Source organism: Myxocyprinus asiaticus, chromosome 31 (genome assembly GCF_019703515.2).
Source record: "Myxocyprinus asiaticus isolate MX2 ecotype Aquarium Trade chromosome 31, UBuf_Myxa_2, whole genome shotgun sequence".
In the NCBI taxonomy this organism is placed as follows: domain Eukaryota; kingdom Metazoa; phylum Chordata; class Actinopteri; order Cypriniformes; family Catostomidae; genus Myxocyprinus; species Myxocyprinus asiaticus.
This window is the reverse complement of record NC_059374.1, coordinates 2,213,983-2,241,461: the sequence shown is the minus strand read 5'-3', so window position 1 is coordinate 2,241,461 and position 27,479 is coordinate 2,213,983. Positions and strand designations below refer to the sequence as shown.

Sequence of the window (27,479 nt, the reverse complement as noted above, 5' to 3'; positions counted from 1 at the left end):
TTTGATCAAATCTAGACAGCAGCCATCACTCCAACACCTTATCCTTGAGTAATCATGACAAATTGATCATTTGGGACTAGAAAATCACTTTATATCAAACACAGTTGAAAGATATTTGGTTCATTAAATGAAGTTTAACACTGTCTTTGTGTTTGTTTTTGAGTTGCCACAGTATGCAGTAGACTGGCATGTCTTAAGGTCAATATTAGGTCAAAAATGGCAAAAAAGAGACAGCTTTCTCTAGAAACTCATCAGTCAATCATTGTTTTGAGGAATGAAGGCTATACAATGCTTGAAATGGCCAAAAAACTGAAGATTTCATACAAAGGTGTACACTACAGTCTTCAAAGACAAAGGACAACTGACTCTAACAAGGACAGAAAGAGATGTGGAAGGCCAGATGTACAACTAAACATGAGGATAAGTACATCAGAGTCTCTAGTTTGAGAAATAGATGCCTCACATGTCCTCAGCTGACAGCTTCATTGAATTCTACCCGCTCAACACCAGTTTCATGTACAACAGTAAAGAGAAGACTCAGGGGTGCAGGCCTTATGGGAAGAATTACAAAGAAAAAGCCACTTTTGAAACAGAAAAACAAAAAGAAAAGGTTAGAGTGGGCAAAGAAACACAGACATTGGACAACAGATAATTGGAAAAGAGTGTTCTGGATCTTAACCTCATTGAGCTTTTGTGGGATCAGCTAGACTGTAAGGTGCGTGAGAAGTGCCCGACAAGACAGACACATCTATGGCAAGTGCTACAGGAAGTGTGGGGTGAAATGTCACCTGAGTATCTGGAATAACAAGGATCTGCAAAGCTGTCATTGCTGCACTTTTTTTTTTTTTTTTTTTTATTGTAATAGTCATTTTTCATGTTTTTAATGTCCTGACTATCCATTGTGATCAGTTGAATGCCACTTTGGTAAATAAAAGTACTAAATTCTTTCCATAAGAGCAAAATCTGTACATTAGACCAAACATTTGGCCACCAGTGTATCTCGCCGCTTTTAAAAGATGCGGTGTCAGTTACAACTCTGAAAGGCAATTCTATGTGGCCTTGTTAGGAGATGATCAACGGTATTCACTTCACCTGTGAGTGGTCATAATGTTTTGGCTCATCAGTGTTTGTAAACATGTACTAAGATGGACGACTTTGACCATTTTAATGTGTTTCCAGGTATGTGCGCCTCAGTGCAGGATGATTTTGTGTGTATGTGCGTCTAGTTTCACTGCTCTGGACTAAGTGTTGTGTGTTTTTTTTTCATTGTGGATTGCTTGTGAACAGTCATAATATGATTCCAGCTTTGCAAAAGAACTGGTATTGAAGGACGGGGTAGTTTAAATCACTTCATTCATGAATATTTCAAATGTCATGACTGTTTGATAGTTTATGGTGCTGAGTGTTAACAGTTGTGCTTGAGATGAACAGTTTAATATATTCAGATGCAATGTGTTGGATGTGCGTTATGTGTAAACGCTGTCTTTTTGTTTTATAATGTTGAGGGGCATGTTCATTCTCTTCCGACTGAGCTGAATTTGAGGGGCTGCATGATGTTAGCCAATCATAACAGTGGGCATTTACGTTGAAGTTTTAAGGAGGTGCTTGAGCCAAAACTGAGCGTTTCAGACAGAGGACCAAAAACAGGGTGGAAAATGATCATATATTACTAAATTATGACTGTTTTGGTGCAAAACTTTTCTTCTTTTTTTTGTTTTTTATTTCTTTATTGTTTTTTTTCTACATGGAATAACAAGTGTACAGAGAACAGGCATATTTTCAAATACTGAATTCCATGAGGTTATTTACCCCAATTTAAGGTACCTTACAAAACAAACAAAAACAAACAAACATTTAAACAAAATAATAACAATAATTATAAAATAAAGACATACGGTACAAGGGAACAATACAATGGAGAAGAAGATACCAGATATCCTCAGCTTAATTGCCTACAAGATCAGGCAGTATGCTATCAAAAATGGTTGCCATATATTATCAAAGGTCTTTAAGGAGCCCAAGAGTGAAAATCTGATTTTTTTCAAGTTTAATACAAGTGAACATCTTTTTGATCCACATTTCAAAAGTAGGGGGTGAAGCATGTTTCCTCTATAACAGGATAAGGCATCTACCTAATAGAGAAGTAAAGGCCAGTGCCTTTTGCATAGGTACAGGAAGGCCATCTTCAGGTGGCACGCCAAAAATAGCTGGAAGTGGATGTGCCTCAAGGGGTGTGTTAAAGGCATCCTGTAATGTTTTAAATAGTCAAACAGTTTTGGACATGACCACAGCATATGCATGAGATTGGCAGGTGATTGTTTACATCAATTACATGTGTCACTGACATTGGGGTATATTTTGGCAAGTTTGGCATTAGTATAATAAATCCTATGCAGAATCTTGCACTGTAACAGCCCATGTCTCACGCAAATTGATGACGAGTGGAAAAGACCAAGAATTTGTCCTCATTTCTCATCCGATAGATCGGTGCTCAAGTCTTCCTCCCAAGCCATCTTAATCCAGGCAGGAATACCCGGACTAGTATCATCGATCAATTCGTAAATAGTAGAGATGCAGTGTTTTAATTGGGGATCCATTCTTAACAAATTACCTAGTGGAGATTCAGGGGGGCGATTGGGGAAATGAGAAAACTACTTTTGGACAAAATGTCTGATTTGTTTTCTAAATTGAATCCATATCTTAACTGACTTGATGACTATCGGATTTGAGCTAACTTTAGTAGGCAATGGCAATTGAGAGCAAATGACAAAATGTAGAGAGAGAGATGCAGATGATTGTTATATTTGAACCCAGCAGGGAGATTCAGCATCTAAATTATCCATCCAATACAGGATTCTTTGAATATTGCATGCCCAGTAGTATTATAATAAATTGGGGGAGGGCAAAGCCTCCCGTTTTTTTTTTTTGTGTTTTTTTTTGGAAGTTGCAAAATTGCCTTTCTGATACAGACAGGTCTGTTACACCATAGAAAAGATGATATTCATTTGTCCAAGTCTGTAAAAAACATTTTATTAATGCAAATTGGGATGTATTGGAACGGATATAAAAACCTAGGTAGGATGACCATCTTGACTAGGCCTGTATTGCCTGTGAGAGATATGGGAAGTCTTGAACACCATTCCATGTCAGATTCACATTTTTTAAGTAAAGGAGCAAAATTTGCCGCAAACATGTTTGATAGGGACTTAGTGATGAAAATCCCAAGGTATTTAAACCCTTCATCCACCCTTCTAAATGGAAAAAGTAAATATGGGAGATTGTCAGCTAAGGAGTTGATTGGAAGCAGCTCATTCTTATGGAGGTTTAGTTTATATCCTGAGATAATGCCAAATTGGTCCAGGATGCCCATGACGACTGGGAGAGAAGACACTGGGTTGGAGATGTATAAAAGTAGATCGTCTGCATACAGCGATTAACTTATGCGTGGATACAAGACAAGATATACCTTCAAAGTCTCTGTCTTCATGAAGCCAGATAGCTAGAGGTTCGATCGCAATGGCAATAAGTAGTGGCGAAAGGGGGCAGCCTTGCCTAGTGCCTCGATGAAGTGGGAAAGGGGATGAGAGCATTCCATTAGTCTGCACTGATGCCATCGGGGTAGCATTTAATAGTTTGATCCAAGAAATTAAGTCACCGCAAAAGCCAAATTTCTCCAGTACAAAAAAGTGGTATCTCCACTCTATCGAAGGCCTTCTCTGCATCAAGAGATAGCACAACTTTTGGTACATCTGAACTACTGTAGGTATGTTAAGAACATTGCAAAGCCTTCTGGTATTATAGAATGAGTGCCTTCCACTCATGAATCTTGTTTGATCAGTAGAAATGATTTGGGAAAGTACTTGCTGCAAACGCAGAGATAAGATCTTGGCAAGAATTTTATAGTCAGTGTTGAGTAACAAAATAGGCCTGTAACTACTATACGACAGGGGGGTCTTTGTCCTTCTTACTTATCGAAGCATTTGAAGCCTGCGAAAGCATGGGAGGCAGGTGGCCACAAGTAAAAGCTTCATTATACAACTTCTGTAATCCTGGTACAAGAGAAGGAGAAAATGTCTTAAAGAGATCATCCGGGAACCCGTCAGGGCCAGGTGATTTACCGGATTGTAACAATCTTATGGCTTCATTAATTTCAACAACCGATATTGGATCACCTAAAGTTTTTGCTATAGCACCGTTAATTTGTGGAAATGTAATACTATCAAACAGGGCTCCAGACTGCGACTAAAATGGTCGTAAATTCGATTATCCCACTCAGATTAATGGGGAGATCAGAGGCATATAGAGTAAAATGCTAGAAATATGTCATTAATTTAATTTGGGTCGTAAATTATTTATCCCTGCAGTGACCTAATTTTCGGAATCAATCTTGGTGCCGCTTCATCTCTGGCTTGTTGAGCCAACAACCTGCCTGCCTTATCGCCCATTTCAAAATGCATTGTCTGGATTTAAGCAACTGAAGTTCAGCTTTACTTGTGGTTAAAATATCAGATTCTGTTTGTAACTGGATGCTTTTTTTATACAAGTCTGGGTTTAGGTTTGGAGCTGTTGCACATTGACTATCCAGAGTTCGAAGGTCTTGCAGTATTTCCATTTGACCTCACATTTTCTGCCTTCATCCCAGACATGTTACAAATGATCTGACCTTGCAAGTAAACTTTAAAAGTTTCTGTAACACAACTTCACAGAAGAAGGGAAGGAGAACACAGGGAAGCGGGTTTTCCAGGCTCAGGTAAAACTTTTAATCAGCCACTTCAATGCTTCACAACTTTACAAACTCATCAGCTTCACAGGCGTATAGACTTTAAAACACATTAGCTTCACAAAACACAACAGTTTAAATGCAACAGCTTCAGGAGCACCGTGGCCTTCCTTGTGCCAGACTCTCTCTCCCTCTCTGCTGGTGGCGTGGCTACTTATATGCTGCTCTCCCCATGCTCACTGGAATTAGAGAGAGGTGTTACACTATAATCTAGCTCAGGTGCAAGCACCCTTACCGCTTTCTCTCTCTCCGGATGGACGCTTGACCACACCCCACTGCCACAGTTTCCCAAAGTATTCCCTTTTTAATGCCGGGTGTATCGTTGATTTAAAAAAGTGCCATTTGTAAGTTCAAAAACTATTTAAAGACATGAATGAGGGGGTGATTTGGTATAGGTTAATATCAACAGAGGTAGGTACATGATCTGAAATCACGATGCTATGATATTCACAGTTAGTTATTTTCGAGAGTAATCTGTTATCTAGCAAAAATAAATCTATTTTTTTTTTTATCCCCTTTTCTCCCAATTTGTAATGCCCAATTCCCACTACTTAGTAGGTCCTCATGGTGGCGCGGTTACTCGCCTCAATCCAGGTGGCGGAGGACAAGTCTCAGTTGCCTCCGCTTCTGAGACCGTCAATCCATGCATCTTATCATATGGCTCATTGTGCATGACACCACGGAGGCTCATACTACTCTCCACGATCCATGCACTACTTAGCACGTGCCCCATTGAGATCGAGAACCACTAATCGCGACCACTAATTTTGTTTGGTTTCTCTGAATGCAAAACTTAATATCTTATACCATTCTGCATCTCAAGTAATTTTTTGTTTTAATGACATTTTGGTATTTTTTTACTGGAAAATAAGACAAAATTACTTTGTAAGAAATTTTTTTTTTTTTTTGCTTTGTACAAATTGCTGTCTTGAAACATTTCGGTATGCAACACTATATGAAATTGACCATTTCACCACCAGAGTTTGCTCTCGCGTACCTGCTTAGAGTGTGGTACAGGCATTAATGATTTGAACAAATCCGTAAGTATTTAACTTTGCTGTGGAATTCATCACAAACCATCAGAGGTGGGCAGAGTAGCCAAAAACATTACTCAAGTAAAAGTACAATTACTTAAAAAAATAAAAATTAAAAAATTAAAAAAATTACTCAAGTAGAAGTACTCATGTTAATAATTACTCGAGTAAGGGTAAGAAAGTATCCATTTGAAAGAATACTCAAGTAGCGAGTGTGCTGAATAAAACGAAGCAAGATCATGCTTTATTAATACCTGCTGTCGCTACTTCATGCTTTTTAAAAACCTGCATGGATTCTTAGTTCAGGGAAGTTGCAGTATTTTGTCAAAATAATTTAGATCATTAGTTATGTACACTAAGGGTAAACTGCAGCTTATCTCTGTGTTTGGAAGCATGTTTGGCTCATTTAAGTTCAAAGCTTATTCTCTGCTGTCCATTAGAAAAATGTACCGCATCTGTCAAATGTAGAAATGCTGTGGATGCACAGAAATGCTGTTTGCACATGATGGGCAGAGCATTTACACTTTTACATGGATACAGACACTGATGTATTGCAGCACTGATATAAAAAGGAATACTTATAAACTGTGGTCCTAAAAGCCCATAGGAGTCACCCTGAAAATGACCATCGCTATCACACGTTATCACAATTGGCAAAACTTACCGCAGCGTGCTTTAAGTTGGAGCTGTAATTTTAATCTTGAAATATCCGCTTGTCTTGGTGTAAAATGAAGGCATTGCGTGACGAAAGAAAGTGCTTGTTTTGTGCAGCTCCATCTGCAGTGATGACTTGAGTGACAGAGCATCGCTGTAAATTCCACTGTCATAAAAGTCCCATTAACAAAAAACAAAAACAAAAAAAAAAAACTCGCAATAAATTACGCATTCAATAACATTTAATTAAAACCAGTAATGTAACGACAGGAACGTCGCCCATTGGAACGAATAAAAGTAAAAAAAAAATAATTAGAAATGTACTTAAGTACATTTTTTCCAAAAAGTTACTCAAGTAAATGTAACGCATTTCTACCTACCTCTGCAAACAATTTGTGTTATGAACATGAAAGATACTTTCATTCATGTAGCTTGTTAAGGAGAGGTTTGCAGTTACTTTAATAAGCTATCATACTGGCAGACAATAAAATGGGTGAAAATCCCCTAGACTAGAATATCATAGAGCATATCATTGAGCTAGTAAGCAACAACCTAATAACCACCCAGAACACCCTAGCAACCACCTAGAAACGCAATAGAAACCACACTGGACACCTCAGCAACTGCATACCAGTTAACCTGGCAACAATCCACAACATCCTAGCATGATGGCAGTGAGTTTTGCACCTCCAAAAACTCAAAAATCTAGTTGATGTCTACAATGGTATGTGCCCAAAGTTATCTAGCATGATTATGTAATCATTTGGTCCATTTCCAGTTTTGTAATGTTTAGCTATTATGCCAGTGCCTGAGGGTGGCAGTGCATACTAGTAGGCTACTTAAAAAAAAAAATCAGCTCACAGTGCACAACCCAAGTGAGTAGTAATCAGCAAGAAAGCTCTCAAATCAGTAAGCCCCTGCAAATCTGAGCCGACGACGTGGAGACTAATCAAAGGAGAAGTGTGTGTGCAGTCGTTCAGCTTTCTGCAGCAGCAGAAATATCGTGTTTAGCAGACCAGGACAGAGCAAAGGATGCTGGGTCCTTCAAACGTGCCAGTAGATAACGCCTCAGCTGCTGAAGTAAGTCACTGATACAGATGATAATGATTTTAAGGCTCCATTGAATTGATTTGTGGCTGTTTTGTGACACTTATTCCCTGTGACTGTCTGTATTTGATAAGCTACACTTAATAGTGATAGTGGCAGCCAAAAAATAAAAAAAAATTTCATCTTTAGTTGTAATGAATTACCTTATTGGGTTAGTTGTGTCGTATGCAGGTGTAGGTAGTTCTCTTTCATTTAAGAGGTGTAGGTTGCATTGTACCATCTTCTGAAGTAGCTGGTGGATGTGGTGGAGAATGATTTTAAGGCTTAGATGAACTGATTTGTGACTGTTTTGCTACAGAGCACTTATTCCCAGTGGCTTTTTTGGGTTTGACTATCTGTAGCTGTTAGTGATGGTGGCAGCCAAAACATAGAAGACTTAAACATGGTAATTTAATATTTTAATTAATGCTGAATGAATAGTTTTCATTAATTTACTAAGGTATACTGTAGCCAGCATTGCCCCATCTTCTGAACAAGCTCTCAGACATGAAGGATAATGATTTCAAAACTTAGAATTGATGATTTTGGGCTATTATGCTACAGAGCACTCAACAAAGTCTCATGACAACTTCAACTTGGCTCATACGAAAAGGTATGACTTACAACAAATCAGCAAAGAGTTTAAAATCAGTTCAATACAGACATCAAATTTAAGCTAGCCTCCTATCTAACACTTTATTTTAAGAAAGAAAACATCTGTGAACAAATCTGATTACTCATTCTATACGTTTCCTTTGTCTTGTTTTAGTTTTCGCCATCCAACCAGGGTCCATCTGGGGTGGCTTTAAAATACAGGAAAAATGGTGTCCTGTATTGATTATATTGATTGAAATGACATGGGACGATCCATTTCATCTTTAATCATGGAACGTATTTACGGGATGGGTGGCAACCCTATATAACACACTGGTCACTGGCCTACGCTTGGTTTTCCTAAATGGATTGTGGAGTAACATCATGACCCAATAGCTGCTTTTCCACTATCAGGCCAGTGCGAGCCAGGGTTATCAACTGGCCAGCCGTGGCCAATAACCTCGGACCTCGAGCTGCGAGACTAAAATCGTTCTGTGTTTCGATTGCCCTAAATCCCACCCTTTATATGCCGCCCTGGTGCCAACGTCACACACCCTGCCCATTTCACAAGCAAAAGGGAAGCTCAAGCTGATTTATCATGTTATATAGTTATCTAGAATATCAAGTTTATGTCAGTTTTAAACATAAGTTAGCTAGCAAGATAAGTTAGCATTGACAACTCACCGATTGTAACTGCCATGGTTTCCCGAGTGGTCTCTCCATTAACAGCGGGACGATATCTCAGCACACCATGACCTCGAACCATGGAAAGTGCTTTGTTTGGGCACCGCTTTTTCCATTGTGCATTTTAACGGATTTGTACTATACTCGCAATTTTTACATTTTTCCCGAACCTGTACTGTTGTGCGCTGGATACACAACCTGGCAAGTTCGGTGAAACTCTGCCTTTGATATTGATCATGCCTTACTCCCCAGTTGGCCTTGTTTGGCCCAAAGGCCATTTGCTATTGGCCCCAAGGTGGCACGATGAAGCCCTGGAAGTGAGAGTGGGAACACAACTGGCCCTGGCATGCACTTGCACGCCCTCATTTGGCCTGATAGTGGAAACGCGGTTAATGTGAACATGCATCAAAACAACAGGGAATGCTTTCATAATAGATAACTCTTTTCAAATACATACTGTGTATTGGTTCAGTCTGTGTGTGTGCATGTGTGCAGAGTAAAGCATGTTTTATCATTGTCTTCTAAATGGAATTATGGGTGTGTTCAGCCAAAGCAGGCAATGGACTGTTGTAAGCACACCCACAAATCCAGTAGCAGTAGGTAGATAGAAATGGTTCCTTTAAACTGGGAAATTGAAATTTACTCTTATTTGCTTTCTTACTGCACATTCCTTCCATTACTGTGAATGATTAATTGTTGGTGTTTTATTCCAAAGAAAAATCACGGGTTGCCTGTGTAATCTTTAATCAAAATGCAATAAATTGCTCCGCCAATAAAATTACTTTAGTTTTCTGTTGATGTCACTAAGGCCACATGGACTATTAGTTAATGCTAACAATAGCCAAATAGCTGTTTAGCATGGTTTTAGGCTGCTGTTGTAGGTTAACAACATTCTAAAATCTTGTCAATAGTTAATGCAGTAACTGAATGCTGGTTAATGTTCATATAATAAAGGTTACAGCAAAAATAGCAAATAAGGATAGATTTGAAAAAGAAATGTTAGCACTGGGGAACTTGACCTTCAGCCTCAACATTAAAAGTGTGTGCCAGAAGTGTATCAGTCCTCCACAATCCACTGCAAACTTGCAATCAGCTCACTTTTTAATCATCCAATCAACTCCCGAACTAGATTTGTCCCAGTTGAATATCCTGTGTTGAATATCCTGTTTTACATGCAAATGCGTCATATTACAGAAGTAAAATGGGTTGTGAATGCCGTTTCATGTTGAATTTAAAGGAAAGACCAGGAGATTGTGACTTTCATGTGATACAGTTCGGACATAAGATATTAAATAATGCCTCAATTTAAAAAAAAAAAAATGTCTGAAAGCATATGAAGAGATATAATTAATCTTTGTATTTATTTTAAGTTCGCCCCAGGGAGAAGGGGTTGGAAGAAAAACAGGGAGCTTGATTCAGTATGTCTGGTTGGCATTCATTCAGATGTGATTTATGATGGCATCCCAATATGTACAAACTATTCGTTAATGATTAGTACATTAAAGCTACCCACAAAACCTCACGTTGGCTTGGATGCATGTAATGTACCTTTGCCTATTCAAAGTCAGTTTAAAAAGACTTGTTGTATGAAGTGTTGGGCCAGATTTGAGAGGAAATGGTATTGTTTTTCTTGTTAACTAGTGCATCTTGGGAGATTTCATGTGGGTTATTTATACAGTAAGCCTGAGAATTCAGAAAAAGGTCACCCCCAAACATTCAGCCCTTGCAAGTGGCCATGAAATATATTCTCCTGTGATGTGGTGAATTCCGAACATTTTATTTTCTGACACTGAAGCATTTATTGGTGTACTGTTAAAAAAAAAAAAAACATCCCTCATGGGGCCATGTCGGTAGTGTTTCCGAGTTGCAAAAGAAGCAGGCCAAGCGTATTTAAGTGCGGTCTTGGGTGGAAATACAGAGACTGTGATGTGAGTTAGAGGTGAGTGGTGTCAAAAGTTCAGCTTCAATTTGAATGCTTGTTCCAGACTGATCTAACAGTGATTTAAGGAAACAGTAGGTTGACTTTTTTTTTTATATATAGCTAAACTCAATCTGTGCTTACCGGAATTCATAGCACTGCCCCCGGTGGCCGAAGCTGGAAGTGTTTTTAAATGTAAGCGTAGGTGTGAGTACGGCTGCCACTTTCGAAGTTGTAAAATATGGGACACTCTATCTAAATTTGTTGACCTGGGTGGGGGAGGGGAGGATGGGTGCTGGCTGACTTTTTCAGACAATCTCTTACCACACCCTCCACAGTTTTGGCACGTTTAAGCTCAGTTAGTGGAATTCAGACAGTCCCTTACCCACCATAGGCACAATTTCCAACATATATCAAGGTTAAATTAATGATCTTGAACGATTTTGCGGTGATGCCTTCGGACCAATTTAAATACGGAACAAATCACGTCCCTTCTTGATTTAATACAGGACGTATCATTTCATCTTTAAACATGGGGCGATCCAGTATTTTACGGAACTGGTGTCAACCCTACGTGTGAGATCCAGTTTCTGTGTGAAATTACCACAGTGACTGTAAAGAACGTAATACAGTAAAGAGGAATGCATATTTTTTTTTTTATATCTACCCTTAAATCCCAACCCTAAACCTAACAATCTGTGGAATAAAAACATTTTTGGTAGAGGGAAAATGGAACCTCCGAATTGCACTCATCATTGATAATGTGAACTTAATTACTTCCTAGTTTCAACCTGGCAAGAGAACCTGGGTCTCCCATGTGGTTGACGCAACACACTTCCGGTCACGCCACAGGAGAAGGTAAAAATACTTGAACTGATGCAAAAATGTCTGATGGGAGATGGCTCTTGGCAGTAAGTCAACATAATGGTAATAAACACAATAGCACTGGAACGATGGAATCGGGAGAGAGTTAACAGCAAAGACGTAGTTATACTGCAACAGAACATAAGACACAAATGGTCCATGTTTCTATTCTTCTAATGCATTGCATGCAGACCAGTTTCACTACCAAATTCTTATGAATAGGCTTTCCTTATTTATATCGACATTGCTTGGCAGGGAATGGAATATATAACAGGATGCAGATAATGCAATAACCGGAGAAGACCCTCCAAATTAAATTGCACTTGACTCAGTCCATTAGCACTTTTTGTGCATGCACAGTTTCACCAAACCCACTTGTGTCTAGACTTAGCTTAGACTTGCAAAAAAATATCAAAACTCCATGACCATGCCCACTGACTTTGTACGCATGACATGTCACATAGCAGCGCTCTTAAACTAGAACCCCTAATGTTTATCTTTCCATAAAATGTGCTGAATTGTGATGTCGGACATTTTTAAAGACCAAGGAAAGGAAACTGTCATGGCCACTTTAAGATACCCTTAGATTTACAACTGTGGTCTCAGAGAAATATAAAAACCAAAATGTGCTCTACAGAGGACTAAATGAATGGCTTGGTCTCGGGAGGATATACAGTTGTGCTCAAAAGTTTGCATTCCCTGGCAGAAATTGTGACATTTTGGCATTTGATTTTGAAAATATGACTGATCATGCAAAAAAACTGTCTTTTTATTTAAGGATAGTGATCATATGAAGCCATTTATTATCATCACATAGTTGTTTGGCTCCTTTTTAATCATAATGATAACAGAAATCACCCAAATGGTGACCATAAAATGGGCAGAGGATTTCCATACCCTAGCATGCTATGGGACTCAATAGGGAGAGTAAATGTAAAAATTAAGTGTTATTTTGTGTGTTTTCATGCAACACTTGTTAGTGTTAAATATTTCTGTGATGTTGGAGTTTTGGGGGTTATCATTATGGTGAAGAGTGGAGCTTGAGCTAACGATGAGGACTGGTAGATGTTGCACATGAAATTGATTGCTCGCATCGTCGATTACTAAACATACTAAACTACACTCTTGCTTCCAATCAGCATGTATTTAGCATGCTAACATTCACTAGTTAGTACATGAAGAAATGAAATACATTTATTTGAGTTATATTGAAATGTCTAATTTGTTGGGTTTACCCAATTCAGCTATGTTCTTTCCTACACAAAGTGTTTGTGTTGAGATTACATAGCAATTTTAAGTAAAGAACTCATTTCAAACACATGGAACCACTGTCCACAGTTGAATCTAGTTCAGCCAAAGAACTTTTGTATGTGTGTGTGTGTGTGTGTGTGTGTATATATATATATATATATATATAAACTCTTAATCTGGTGAATATTTAGGCTATAAAAAGCTTAATTTGGTAAATACTTACTGTACATATAAAGCACTGTAACGGATCCAAGTCCCCAGGGTCCAGCGTTATGCACCAAATCTTAATTTTTCTGGTTATTATTGGGATTTTGTTTGCACACTAAACTCTTATAGCCTCAATGCCTGTGCCTGTTATAGTAAAGAAAGACTGAAAAGTTATATCGTTCTATTAATCGATTAAAAAAAACAAAAAAAAACAAACAAAAAAAAAAAACTATCTGCTGATTAATTGGTTATTGGTCTTTTCCACCACCTTGGTTATCGCTATCAGCCAAATCCATTGTTGGTCGAACTCTAATAACTTTCCTACTAGGTACGGTTCCCTGGCGCCTAGTCAGGGGTGCAGCTATTAGGATAGGCAGTCTATGCAGTGCACCGAAACCACGATCAGACAGCAAAAACTACAAGGGGACAATTTTACAACTCAAATAAGGCTTTAAATAAAATAAAGCCTCTCCAGAATACTGGCCCCACTGACTTCTATTGTAAGTGCATTACTATAAACACATTGTGTTTGTTTTTACAAACGGTGATAATAGACATTAGGTTGAAAATAACCTCAAAAAAGATAACCCAGGATAAGATCAGCTTTTTTTTCTTTTTTTTTTTTTTAACTGCAGTGGGGTCTTTGAGTTTAGTGGCTTACAGCTTTACAATTACAGCAGTGCATGGATTTTACAGGATTCATGGTTGACTGTGATGGTTTAGAACCCAGGTCAGCATTCTCTGTGGAGGGACTAGAGTTAAACACCCCGGGCATTAAAGGGGCATTTGGAATTCTAGAATAATGTAATGGAGAATGTTGTCTAGTATTCTCTAATGTTGACACTCTGCTGTAATAGAAAGTCTGTAGAAGGACTTGAAAAAGCGATGATGAATCTACTGTGACCTAAAATACTACAGTCAATTCTGGTGACTGACAGCTGATGAAATGAACCGAAAAAGATAAATATACGTTGTTCCTTATGTCGACAGCTGTAACCCCAAACATGAGCTGAACACACTATTAATGTAGCCTATCTGTGTTCATGTCATATATTATGATGGTGAGTTATAAAATAAGCATGCAGTGTTTTGATTTGATCTCAGCTCGTCATAATGGAGTCGTGTTATAATTCTGCATGGCTTATTCCCCAGAAGGACATTTTTATGGACTGTTTATGTTGGAGATAAAGTAATGTTAATCCAAAACCTACATGCATATCTGTGCAGAGGAAAGCATTGTGTTTATATGTTGAGTGGTTGTCATTTGAACATGAGAATAAACAAGACTTATAATATCTAATAATACATGAACATCATATTGCTGCACATACTTTATTTTAAACTATTGTATAGTGACTTTTTTTCTAGAATAAACTTATGAATCACAGATTATGTATTTGATAAATGTAAAAAAAAAAAAAACTTTCATACTGTATGTGTTTACATATTGATGTTTCTTCAATTTCGGGCACTTTTAGCCCTGTGAATTTCTAGACATCATACAAATTCTATTCAAAACAATTTTGCACACATTCTTTGTTTTTGTGTTTTTGTTTTTTGTCTACTAACAATGTCCAACAGTGCATGTACATGCATCATATGAGATTTTGTGTTATTTTTGTCTGAAAATCATGAATATTCCCATCTCAAATTCTGGATTGTGTGCTGGAAATGATGCTGATGGAAATTATATTTTTAGCGTTTTTCAAATAAAACGTCTGAATCTAACTGTCTTACTAAGGCTAATTTCATAGCTAACATTTGATGTATCCTAAATACACACAATTAAATAATATTTTCACACTTTTTTGCATAATTAGGCAAAATTACAGCTTGATTGGAAATATTCTATTTTCCCATGATTTGTCTTTTTGTCTCACATTTCATCTCAAGCATGCTCTTCACTGACACTTTATTTCACTCGCTAGCCCCAATCAAACATGCAACCAGGTACATTACAGGAAAATTATTGGGTTGCCTTTACTGATAAAGAACAAATGTGCTGTTCACACATGAAACTACTTTCCGTCTTTTTCCATTTTGATACCATTCACACATCAGCACCAAATGCTGTTAAACTATGTGAAGTTGTTTGCCGGAAATGTCCTCAACACGGTGGGGTATGATTTTGTAGTTGAACGTATGCGGTTGGTAATGTTGGTGTTCCTTTTTTCTTTTTTTTTTTTTTTCTTTTTTTGTTTTTTGGTGAATGTTTTCATTTATGCACTTGCTCGAGAATCAGCAACACCGTATGCGACGACTTCAAATGAGTGTTGAACTAGAGAGAAAAAAATGCTGTCACTAGCGTACGAAGGCTGAAAAGCACAGTAATATGTTCGTATTTCGCTACATAGAGGTCTTCGCGAAGAAAGTGGGTTCATCAGAGAATACATGGGAAATCGCTAACTGTTCCTTTCAGCTGTCGGGAAATGTATTCATCCGCTCGGATGAAGAGAATCGTTCTAGTTTCACTATCTGACCAGTTTGTTGACATTTTTCTTACCTTCGAGTCACCAGTGTTAAAAGGTGCAGTGTAATTGCATCATCTCCATCAGAACGTTCTTACGTCAGTGTGCCCTGACCTCATACGAACTCAAACTGGTAAACTTCTGGCTCTGTTCACACATCAATAAGGAATCAAAAAGGAAATTTATTGGCTATAAAGGTAATTTTTTGGAAAAGGCTGTATGTGTGAACGCGACTTGTGTTGAGATTCTTATAGTTGCATAAACATGTAATAATTTATATTTTCATAGTTTAATTTTGAAAGTCTGGCTAAAACAGTAAAATTTGCACACAAAAAACATTTGAAAGGTACCAAAATGAAGCTAAATGATGAAGGCCTGATAAAAATGCCCAAGTCTGTTTAAATGTACCTTCATATTAAAAAATAAAAAAGTTGAAATCCGTTTGTTTTGATAAAAATCAACCCATGGGACATGAAAGTTTCCGAAGCAGTAGAAACACCCGTAAATATAAAGCATGCACTAACTGGTCCTCATTCATGAAACCATGGCAGAACTAAATGCGAACACTAAATTGAATGTAACAATTAACATAAGAATGATTTTTACTAGCAATTTACAAAAAAAATCCTTCTGCTCTTGTTTCATAATTGAGGCCCATAATTACCAATCAGTAGTCTTCTGAAATCAAGGTTTTATTTGTTGTAGTTTCCTGAGGTCAGATGAATGAGGATGTACAGTAGACTGTCAGATCTCTCCAGAGGAAGATATGTGAGCATTACAGTGCTGTATCACGCTTATATTCTCACACAAACACAGTTTGAATGTAGCCAGAAGTTGTTTGGAGTGTGAGTATATGAGAGTCTAATGTGACCATTCTAATATTGCTATTTCTCCGTTGTGTCTCTCTGTGGTCTTGTCCTTGTTTCTCAGTATAAATGGAAATAGGGGTTGTGTTTGGCACACTTTCACAGACACGTGCAGCACAGCTGACTATGAGGAAAGATCTAAAGTAACTGTGTTGTCTGGATTACACACTTCATCTGCATATCTCATCTGTTTGGAGAAGATTTTAACTCTTGTCATAAAGTCTGCTGATTCTGACCAAGAACTCCCCATTCAGACAGGAAGAGACGGTTTGAGTGACATGCAAAGTCACCAACCACCGTTTGTTTTGTTTTTAAGTGCTATTTAAGGGCGAGTTTATCTGAAATAGATGTTACAACAGTAAAAGACCAGCATAGAAAGAACAAAAATAAAATAATGGTGCTGCAGTGTCTGAACATTTGTACAGAAAGCACCAGAAAATGAGAAGGAAATGGATGTAGATTTGCGATCATTTCTGATCTGAAATTGAAACAAATACAGATTTTCACAGGCATTACTCATTAATTGTGGATGTCTAGTTCACTTTGTTTGCTAGTTTATTTTTAAGTATCTCTTGAGGATTTGATGCCAATAAACTGGCAAACTTTATCAAATCCCAGAAGCGGTCATTGTATCAACACTGTACCTTGTAAACGTGACTTTGCTTGCAGGCATATACCCTTAAATGCATTCCTCATGTCTTTAGTGACCCGGGATTACTTGTTTTAAGAGATCAGACCTACAGTTTTTGTTTGGCAGATAAAAAAAAAACAAAAAAACTTTGACTTAAATTTTTGAGGGACCCAAGTAGGGTTGCTACTTTTGAAATGGTAAAATATGGGACACTCTCTCTAGAGTTGTTGACCACACCCTCCACAGATTTAGCACATTTTAGCACAATGTCTGGACTTTTTCTGAAGGTCCCTTACATACCGTAGGCACAAATTCCTACATATATTAAGGTTAAATTAACGATTTTACATCAGACCAGCTTAAATACGGGACAAATCATGTGCTACATTAATTAGAGACGATTCCATATTTTACCGGACAGGTGGCAACCGTAGACTCGAGTCACATCTGGAGGCCAGAGTATCATAGAGAATTGAGGGTGGACTTTTCTAACTCTCACTGGGCCAGTAAGGCAGTCCAAGAGCTCTAATGGCATAATGGGATAATCGTTCAGAGGATACGCTGTAGGGAGGGGTGTTGCAATAGAGGACACAATGTCAACCAGTGAAAACAAAACACAAAGGGGCCAGACTTCCTCCGGACATTCCATAGTGCAGCTTACTTTCTTTCAAAGATGATTTACCTGCTAAAATTTCATGTGCACACTTTTGATAACTGTAAATAGACACTTCGCTTGTGATAAAACATTCAGGATCTGACCCTGGCTGTGTTGGTAGATCATGTTTACACCTTGGGTTGACCAGTGGTCAGCTGACAAATGTGGTTTACATCTGGTAATAACATATGTTTAAAATGCATCTTTTGTGAACACTTGTGATGGGATTTTATCAAGGGGAGGGTTTCTAGGTGCGTCCCAAACCACACACTTCTGCAATATTCTACGTCATTTTGAAGTGTAAATAGTGCGAGTAGTATGTTAACACTGAAAATGCAACAAAAAGAAGTGTACTATGAGTACCTGGATGATGCACTTCTTCAACGGCCAAAACGGAGTGTGGAATGTTGGACACTTCATGCATTCAGTGCTCACATCTTGCTGTACCGGAAGGGGCAGAGTTACTTTGATGCGTTGCTGGTCTGACAAAACAATTGAAAATAACGGAGAATGTAGCAACTAGTGAAACTTCAGTGAAGACAGCACCTTACAAATATGAGTTGAATACATTGTTTGTTGAACTGAGTTTGGCTAACATGCTAAAGCTAGCAGCAACACATCGCATGCGTCTGAAACGTCACTTCCATCAGTGGAATGCATCTGTGTTGTAAAAAAAAAAAATTTATTTTCTATTTGGGACGATACTACACTTTGAAAATTCATACACTACATGGCTGAGTGCATAGTTTATATTGCGTCATTTGGGACACAGCTACTGATTTCTTGTCTGCATGCATCAATCACTACATCAGTGTGTTACTCCATAATGATAAAGTGCAAAAGAGTCTCGATATATGTCAGGTTGTAATGCTCTTTTAGATTATTTGATGAATTACTGCTGCTATGATCAATAGAAAATGTACACAAACATCGCTTTTAAATAAAATTTTGTTCATCTGGCGCTAATAGCGCAATGTAAATTGCACTGGGCAATTTTTGTGCAATCTATAATGAGCCTAATTAACATATAAAGGCGCTTGTGGGTGGAAAGGAGTGACAATGACTTCATTTAAATACTCAAAATGCAACACTACTTTAGCGCTGATTGCATCAGCTTAGTGAATAAGCATGTGCTAAAATACGATGCGCAAAAGAAGTGCAACTGTTTAGTGAATTTGCCCCACAATAAGGAACTGGACCGCGCACAGTCAGTTATGTCTAAAATAAAGAGATGGGACAAAAATCACATGTGTCAAAGTGGCTTCTCATAACTGAATAAAACAGGCTGTGAAGACTGTGAAGAAGGTTTATTGTAATGGCTAATTTGACATGCAGGTGCAAGGACCTTCAACAATTCTAAAGAAACAACGAAATAAATACATATAATACTAATTGCTCTAATCTCTCATAAAAACGCAACCTGGTTCTGGAAGTTACTATCCCATTCAGTTTCATACAATAAATTATAAACCCTCAAATACAGACATACTGTGAGCTCTGAGATTGTTAATCTATGGTATATGCTTCCATTGAAGCCATCCTTCAACATTATTTTAACCTAATAATAAAAAAATCATGTTTAATAGCAGAATTCCTGGTGAAGACCTACACTACCCATAATCCTGAAGAAAAATATCCACCAATCGAGTCACAAACTACTTAAATATTAATATATACAAATATCTTGCAATATACTTCAAATATATTGTTTCTATACTTATCAACAAACTTAAATCATAGTTTTATATTTTTCCATTGTTTTCATTTCGATTGTTATTCACAATGCTTCATGGGATTGTAGTTCATTCCCTCATTAAAGATATTAAGTGAACAGTCTTGTATATTTGTCTTTCTGTCTGATTTTCAAATACTTTTTTGCTTCAAATCAAAGTTGTAATGTCGTGATTAACCTTGGAGCTTGGTGATTTGGTTCATAGCTTACAACTCTTTAATGAAATCTCTATGGGAAAAAATGAATGGGAAGAATACTTACGAAACCAAGATGCTAAAAAGAAGTGGGCGGGCACTGTTGTTCTCTTTTGCCAATGCATTTACTTCATGATTCACATGTAACAATGACAAAACAAATCCAGAATTAAAAGAACTGAATGCATGCTTATGTAGATTATAGATTATATTTAGAACTATATTTAAAAGTTGCTGAAATCAAATGCTAAAAAGTCAGATCTCATGTTGCATGTAAACAGCAAAAACAAGATCTGATTTGTGCCAGATACAGTATCTTTGAAAATCACAATTGGTTGACAGTGTAAATGTGACTTTTTACACTGTTTTTTGTCGGGCCCTTATGCTGGTAGTGAACCCTATATGCACTGGATTTAGGCCACCTTGATAGCGAATAAATCTCTTTCACAATGCCAAGAGCAAAGCCAAAACTGGGGCACGACCTTCCACATTCCTCTGCTCTTATGTCTACGTCTATTGTTTTCGTCTCAGGTGAAATCGCCCCCACCCCTCGCTGTTTTGGCATGGAAAACATCACATAAGAACCGTTCAAGACCGTGGCTCTTTGTTTTCCATGTGAAAAATAATTACACCATTCACTCTTTCTTTTGCTCAAAGGTCCAGTGGAAACCAATAGACAGCGTAATGTCTGGTTTCCTGTGGTAAGTCAGAATGAAGCTGTATTTACTGTGTACTGGTGTGATTATGGATCATTAGTATGTGCAAAATCATGGACCGCTTACCGTATGATGGAATTAGTGCTTTACTTTTGAAGGTACACTACTGGGTTCGACCATGTTTTATGATGAACTTCCTCAGATAACTGTACTTATTAAATGGTTGAATTTGTTTATCGAACGGCACTCCACTGGCTTGCTAAAATCAGATACTTCCAAAACAAATGAAATTACATATTGGCTCTGTTCCAAAACATATTGAGCTGCCTAAATCATAGGCCACGTCCACACTAATACATTTTTGTTTTAAACACATTAATTTTACAACCTTACATCCACACTACAATGGTGTTTTCCTCCTCCAAAAATGGAGCGAAATAATTCTCCTTTACTGAATATTTTGAAAAACAATGACTTTAGGAAACTGAAAACTGAGTTTTTAGACTTAAATCAATTACTGGGGATGTGTTCAAATATGAAAGCTGTTGCAAAATGTAGCCATACACATGCCTTCCAAGATACCTCATTTTGACCAAATTTTAAGTCCGCATCGCATGCATCTTTCACAGAGAAGGCAATCTCAGAATGCATCTGATAAATCCAAAATGTAAATCCTAAATATAATACTATACCTAAATACTATACCTACATTTTTGCAAAAATGATTTTTATGTGTCTTGTTGTACATTTTGCAGCAGTTTCCTCTTGAAATGAACACTAGAGGTGCTACAACAATGACTTTTATTCATTTTCAAACAAATCACAAGTAGAATGGCAGATTATCGGTCCATAAACACTTTTCACCCTATTCCTCACACAATGCTATCTTATAACATCTAAACACTTTCACTATAATGCATGCCTCATTTAACATTTGCAATACATAATCAACTATATTTACAAGCTTGTTTAAGTGTGATCAAATTGCACGGTAGCTTGACTGATAGAGCGTTGCACTTGCCATGTAAAGGACTAGGGTACGAGTCCTGAAGAGCACACGAGTCGACACATCAGCACAAAGTCTCATAGAAGCACCACAAAATGACATTGTAGCTTCATGAGACTATCGGTTAGATTTAGGTTTAGGTTTAAGGTTTAGGATAAGTAGGTTTAAAGTCCCTTTCAAGGCAAGTCAGTCAACATGGCGGCCATCTTTGGAATGCTCCCAGGCAGCTATTCTCTATGGACACAAGCAGCATAAAAGTACAGGTCCTATCTACTAAAATTGGAAAAGACCGAAATCTCCAAAATGGTTGGTCAAGTCAGCAGTAAAATCTGACAACAATGATATCATAAATTGTGCTGCTTTAGCTCAGATCAAGCTAAAAAAAAAACCATATTTTTCAGGCTAACGTGCATGTGCCTTCTCGATTTGACTGACAGGCGATGTCTTTATCTTAAAGGTGATTGGCTCTTTTACCTGTAAGGCGGGACTTCCTTTTCTACACCCACCATATTGGGAGAATATCTGTTTGGGAGAACATATAAACTAACATTTAGCGCCACACAGAGGACACTTCACTTAGGAGCGGCCGTGATACACATAATGAGCCATGTAATATCATTTTGCAAAAATGTTGCTTCAGTCACGTAATTATCATGAGATCAGGCTGAAAATATATTAATAAAAATATATAAATATAAAAAAATATATATATTTTTTTTTCATTCAATACTGGAAAGAAATTAACACACTGATCGCATGCAAATAATGAAAGAAGTTTAACCCGTTAATTTTTCTTGAACTAACATTTATCGTTAATAAACTGGCATAAACACTTGTTGGGAAGGTGGAACCTTTGTAATGTGTCCGCCCGGAGTCACACACACCACAACAGCGCTTCCCTGTCATTTGATAAGATGATGGAGAAAGGACCTCTTAGCGCTATTTGATGTACAAAACAAGACCAGATGGGACTTGTGATAGAAATCAAGTATTTTCAGTGCATTTTAATGACCACTAAAGCACGGCAAGTCTTACCTATCACTATGCTTTTCCCGTGGAGTTCAAAGTGGCGCTGGACACTGGCGTTGACGCTATGACGTGAATCATGAACGCAGCTTCACAATTGCTTTAAGAAAGCGGATAGTCTCAGCCTACTGGCAGATTAATATTGTGTAGAATGAGAGTTTAAAAGATGTAATGCCCATTGCAGTGAATACTAAACCTATGGGGACTAAAGCCATCTTTACACAGCAAAGGTGACACAGATGCTGCATCTGAAGTGGCAATTAGGTGTATTTTCACAGAGCAGGAATAAATGCATAAATAATGTTATGAGATTAATATTTTAAATGTAAAATTATGAATATAGAAATATGAAATTAATGAAAATATGAATGAATACTCAACCTGTTATTTCAATTAGTCAACTTCCCAATTAGACTTTGGCAGACGTTTAATGTTACTTGAGTTGGTGATATTTTAGTGCATTTCTATCTTTATATTGTGGAAGGCTTTGTTTGGAAAATGTTAATAAAGCATTTTGTTGTAGCATTTTGTTGTAACATTTTGTTTTGTTTCATTTCCTAAGATGGAAATAAATGCATTTTCACAGGAAAAAAGTATATATGGTGTAAAATTTCAGTTTTTTCAAAATCTTTGATTTATTGCAATTAACTACAAATTAGTTTATAGAGAGGCCTGCCTCTCCGAACCTTCTATAATTTTCAGTTCTATCAGCCACTAGTGGAGGACCAGCCTGCACATGAATGAGACTCTATGAGTACTGCATCATCTCAGCATCTCTTTGCAGCTGTAATAGCTGCCGCGTTGACCACTCTTCTGCTGAGGGAAGTGCTTCATCAGCACAACACGCAATCGCAATTGCTCCCCTGACTCTGAGGGAGGGAATATCGCCCAAGCGGCATCTAGTTTGAACAGGAAACTAGAAGACATGTAGATAAAGGCTCTAATTGAATGCGACAGGAAGTCTGGGAAAGGTACTTTGGCAGCGCCAGTTGGCACTTAAGAGACTGTAGTTTGAAGTGAAAGGACTAACTAGGTATGTGGGAAACGGCAAGATAAATTTTTTTTAAACTTGCGGACCATAACAAACCATTTTCTGTGTAAAGTATTGAACACTCTTTGAGATAATAGATGAAATCATATTTTGCCACGTATTTAACTCGTGTAGTTTGCCTCCAGGATATCGTGTGTGTTCGAATTTTGTCAGCAAAAACAGGGAGAACATGATCATACAGGCTCTTTCTATTATTCTACATTGATATTAAGCAGTGTTTGCAAAGGCAAGCCTCACTATGAACTATTTTCATGCCTAAGGTTAGGGATTTGTTAAACCAGCAAGTATAAACTTGGTCACATAGCTTGTCTTACACCATTTTTGTTTCATAATTGATACCTCAAATTGTGCGGTTTGTTCACTAAAATGTTACTATGGCTTCTCTCACAATCAGACTTTACTATTGATTTTCATTTAACGTTTTCTTGAGAATGTTAGCTATAAATAAATAAGGAAATAATGTGAGCTTCACTTGAAGTAGGGCTTGGAAACTTGTGCAGAAATCTAGATGTCGGCACCCATCAGACTGAGACCCGAGTGTGCCTGCTGTGTGCATTTTCCATTCCTTTTTTTTATTTGTAACTAGTAGCCCCTAAAAAACATTAAATATTTTTTTTTTTAAATAAAGTTTTTTAGACCAAATAGTTTTCCTAAAAATTGATGTCCACATATGTGGACAGTGGGAATAAGTTGTGAAATTTTAAATACCAAGACCGGTATGAAAAATGTGGTACATTTTACTCTTTTGATAATCTAGAACAAATAGTAGTAATCTATATTTGTTTATTCTCTGCAGTTGTGTTGCTATGAGACATCTCTGTTGACAAACAAACTCCTACCAAGCTAACTGAAATATTGAACTTTTGTTTCCTCATTTGTTGTCTTTCAAATATCAGGCATTGGAATACCTTTGTAGTCTGAGATTGGAGCTATTAAGTAGGAATATCTGACTTTAAATGCAATGCAGCATTAGAACATGTATGTTTAGAGATGGAGATCTGCAGCAGTAGCCAGAAGATGGCGCCACTCTGTCCTGACATCAGCACACATCAGTGACATCATCATTTAGAGTCCTTGAGAAACACATAACTATTAAACACACTTGTAAATGATGCATATGTAATATATGTGATATTTATATATATAATTTTGTGTGTGTGTGCTCTCTGGACTGATGCCAGCTGACCTCACTGTATAAACACTGATAACAGCGGCATTCTAATGATGTTTGGGAATATAATCTAAAATGACTGTACAAGAGCTGCACCCTTAAAAAAATCTCGAGTTCTGGCAAATTTGCCACTTATTATTTTCATATGCAAATGAGCTTTGCAGCAGTGTTTGCTAGTAGTGGTAAATTGTGCATTGTTGCCAAATGTTTGCTGCAGGTTCACCACTACTGGTGAAGAGCTGCAAACTTCTAGCAAACATTTGCATCTGTCTGTCTCAAGGCACTACTATACTTTGAGAAATTGAAGAACTAATAGGGGGGTGCTTTCAGGAAAACTTCATGCCAGCTGCTAAACACCTTCCCAGATAACACTCTTATATCTCTGAGAAAAGCATCACATTTTAATGAATGTGAAAAAAAAAAAAAAAAAAAAAACGAGACCAATTTTTTGCAGTTATGTGTGAATGGTGAGCTTTTCAATTTGATTGTGAAAAATTGCTGGCGGCAGCCCAAAAATGCACCAGAGTTTAAGGGATTAAAAAGATCAGATTTAAAACATTCCAAATCATAAACGTCTCAAAGACATTTGCTGAATGTCTTATTGACATCCAAGAAGAAATGTCTTATAGACCTTTTGCAGATGAGCAAACAACCTAAACAATATGTCTTCCAGATGTCAACACACACTCTAACGTATGGATGATGTACGTGTGCTATCAGGGTTCTTACTACCATTGGTCCACAACAGCGGTGGGTGTGACATACTTTGACACCAACATCTTTTTCCAGTTGATTTCTTCAGTCAGTTGAGATCAGTCAACATGAACTCACTGGTGTGAAGAGCTGCTACCCTTTTTAAACACCCATCTTTGTAGTTGTATCAATGTCTTTCTTTAAAAAAACAAGTATATAAAAAAAAACATTTTTCATGATCTTGCATGGATTTTTTTTTACAAATGTATCATAAAATACAAAAAAAGATGGTAACCGGTGCATTTTAGGACCACATATAGCGTGTTAGCATTAGCATTAGCCCCATGAATGCAGAATGTAAACATGACAAATTACACATTATCTACTGCATTTATATTACTTGAAACCATCAAGTTGGTTAAAACCGCTTCTTTTAATGATCTCATATGGATTCTGCTCATAGAATGAAGCATGTAGTCATTTATAACATATTTTAATGCCACATTGATTTTACATGTAGTTGTATTCATTTGTAGCAAATTCCAATTCTCTCACTGATTCTGAAGTTCATCAATGAATACTCATCTATATATATATATATATATATAAAAAAAGAGTATTACAAAAAAGATACAGTATTTCCCATCTCTCCTCTGACTACATGTCTTTGACACACTTTAGCTCAGTAAAGAGGATGAACAATGTGTCTTCTCATAATGACAACAGAAGGGTAATCCTGTGAGATTATCGGTGTAGATTATCGTTTATTATGGACATTTGAATGGAGAATCTTGCATCTTTCCCAGAATGCTTTGCCGTGCTAACATGATGTGACCAAAAGGGTCAGTTTCCTGTCTCTCTCCCTGTTTATTTGCTTGTGGGAGTCCAGTAATCATCAAATCTCAAATCCTGAAGTTTAAATGTTCACCGAGTTAGAGACCCCCATCTTTAATGTCCAGGATTAGTTGAAATGTATGTCACTCAGTAGAATAATAAAGCCTGTCTCTGTGATGTGGACATGAATGCTGGTTGTAAGAGATGTTAGAGGACAAGTTTAATAGGATGATGTGTTCAGTGGCACCAGGCTTTGCTTGGCACTGCAGTCAGACATGGCCAGAACCGACATGGAGCTGGGAACAGATCCAACACACAAAAGCAGAATAGCAATAGCATAGCAAAAGAAGAACTCAAAATATTGATCTTTCATATCTTTCAGGGGGGAAAAAATCATTCTGATTACTGCAGTTTGATTACTGCTTCTGGGCATTTTACTTTTGCATTTTTTGTCATTATTATTATACTTAATGTTGATAATAATAATAATGTTATTTTTATATAGCACATTTAAACGTAGCTTATCAAAGCACTTAACATATGAGAAAACGATATTTATATATAATAAATTAATAAAATACTCAATATAAACATGTATTAAAACCATATTAATAATTAAACAAGGATATACTTATTGTGGTGAAGTTTAGAGTTTTTACAAATGGTAAGCGGAGGATTGAAACTGAAATAAAAAAGATTACTTATATCAGATTTAATTTGGACACTGGAACCTGGACATGTTCATGGAAAGTGTGTGTGTATTCAGGCGCTGCAGATCAGGGACATGGTGTCTTTTTAAAGTCATTGGACAGATGTTGCTTAAAGCCTCCAGCAACACAACATCACAACTGAAGAAATAGAAAAGACAAAGACATGTAACACACAGTATTGAAGGAGCTTGGATGAATAATGAAACCTCTTCACATTTATAAATATCTGCTTTTAAGTTAATCTGATATTCTCTTCTATCCTGGATGTTTGAAATTCTTCACAGACTCTGTATGACTGACTGCATGTGCTGAGGGTGTGGCTATGTAAATAAGGTGCTGTGAGGGAGTGAATGAAGGTGCTGGGGGTGTGACTATGAAAATGAGCTGCTGTGAGGGAGTGAATGAAGGTGCTGGGGGTGTGACTATGAAAATGAGCTGCTGTGAGGGAGTGAATGAAGGTGCTGGGGGTGTGACTATGAAAATGAGCTGCTGTGAGGGAGTGAATGAAGGTGCTGGGGGTGTGACTATGAAAATGAGCTGCTGTGAGAGAGTGAATGAAGGTGCTGGGGGTGTGACTATGAAAATGAGCTGCTGTGAGGGAGTGAATGAAGGTGCTGGGGGTGTGACTATGAAAATGAGCTGCTGTGAGAGAGTGAATGAAGGTGCTGGGGGTGTGACTATGAAAATGAGCTGCTGTGAGGGAGTGAATGAAGG

The 27,479-nt window shown here is 37.4% G+C and overlaps 1 protein-coding gene across 1 annotated transcript in view; it reads left to right on the top strand.

Annotated features, from left to right (window-relative positions):
• The first annotated feature begins 7,405 nt into the window (after positions 1-7,405).
• Positions 7,406-27,479, top strand: part of LOC127422283 (septin-4-like) — a 57,021-nt gene continuing 36,947 nt past the window's right edge. The window contains exon 1 of the mRNA XM_051665696.1: positions 7,406-7,548. Within this exon, the coding sequence (XP_051521656.1) occupies positions 7,501-7,548 (48 nt within the window). The 5' untranslated portion in view covers positions 7,406-7,500. The remainder of the gene's footprint in view (positions 7,549-27,479) is intronic.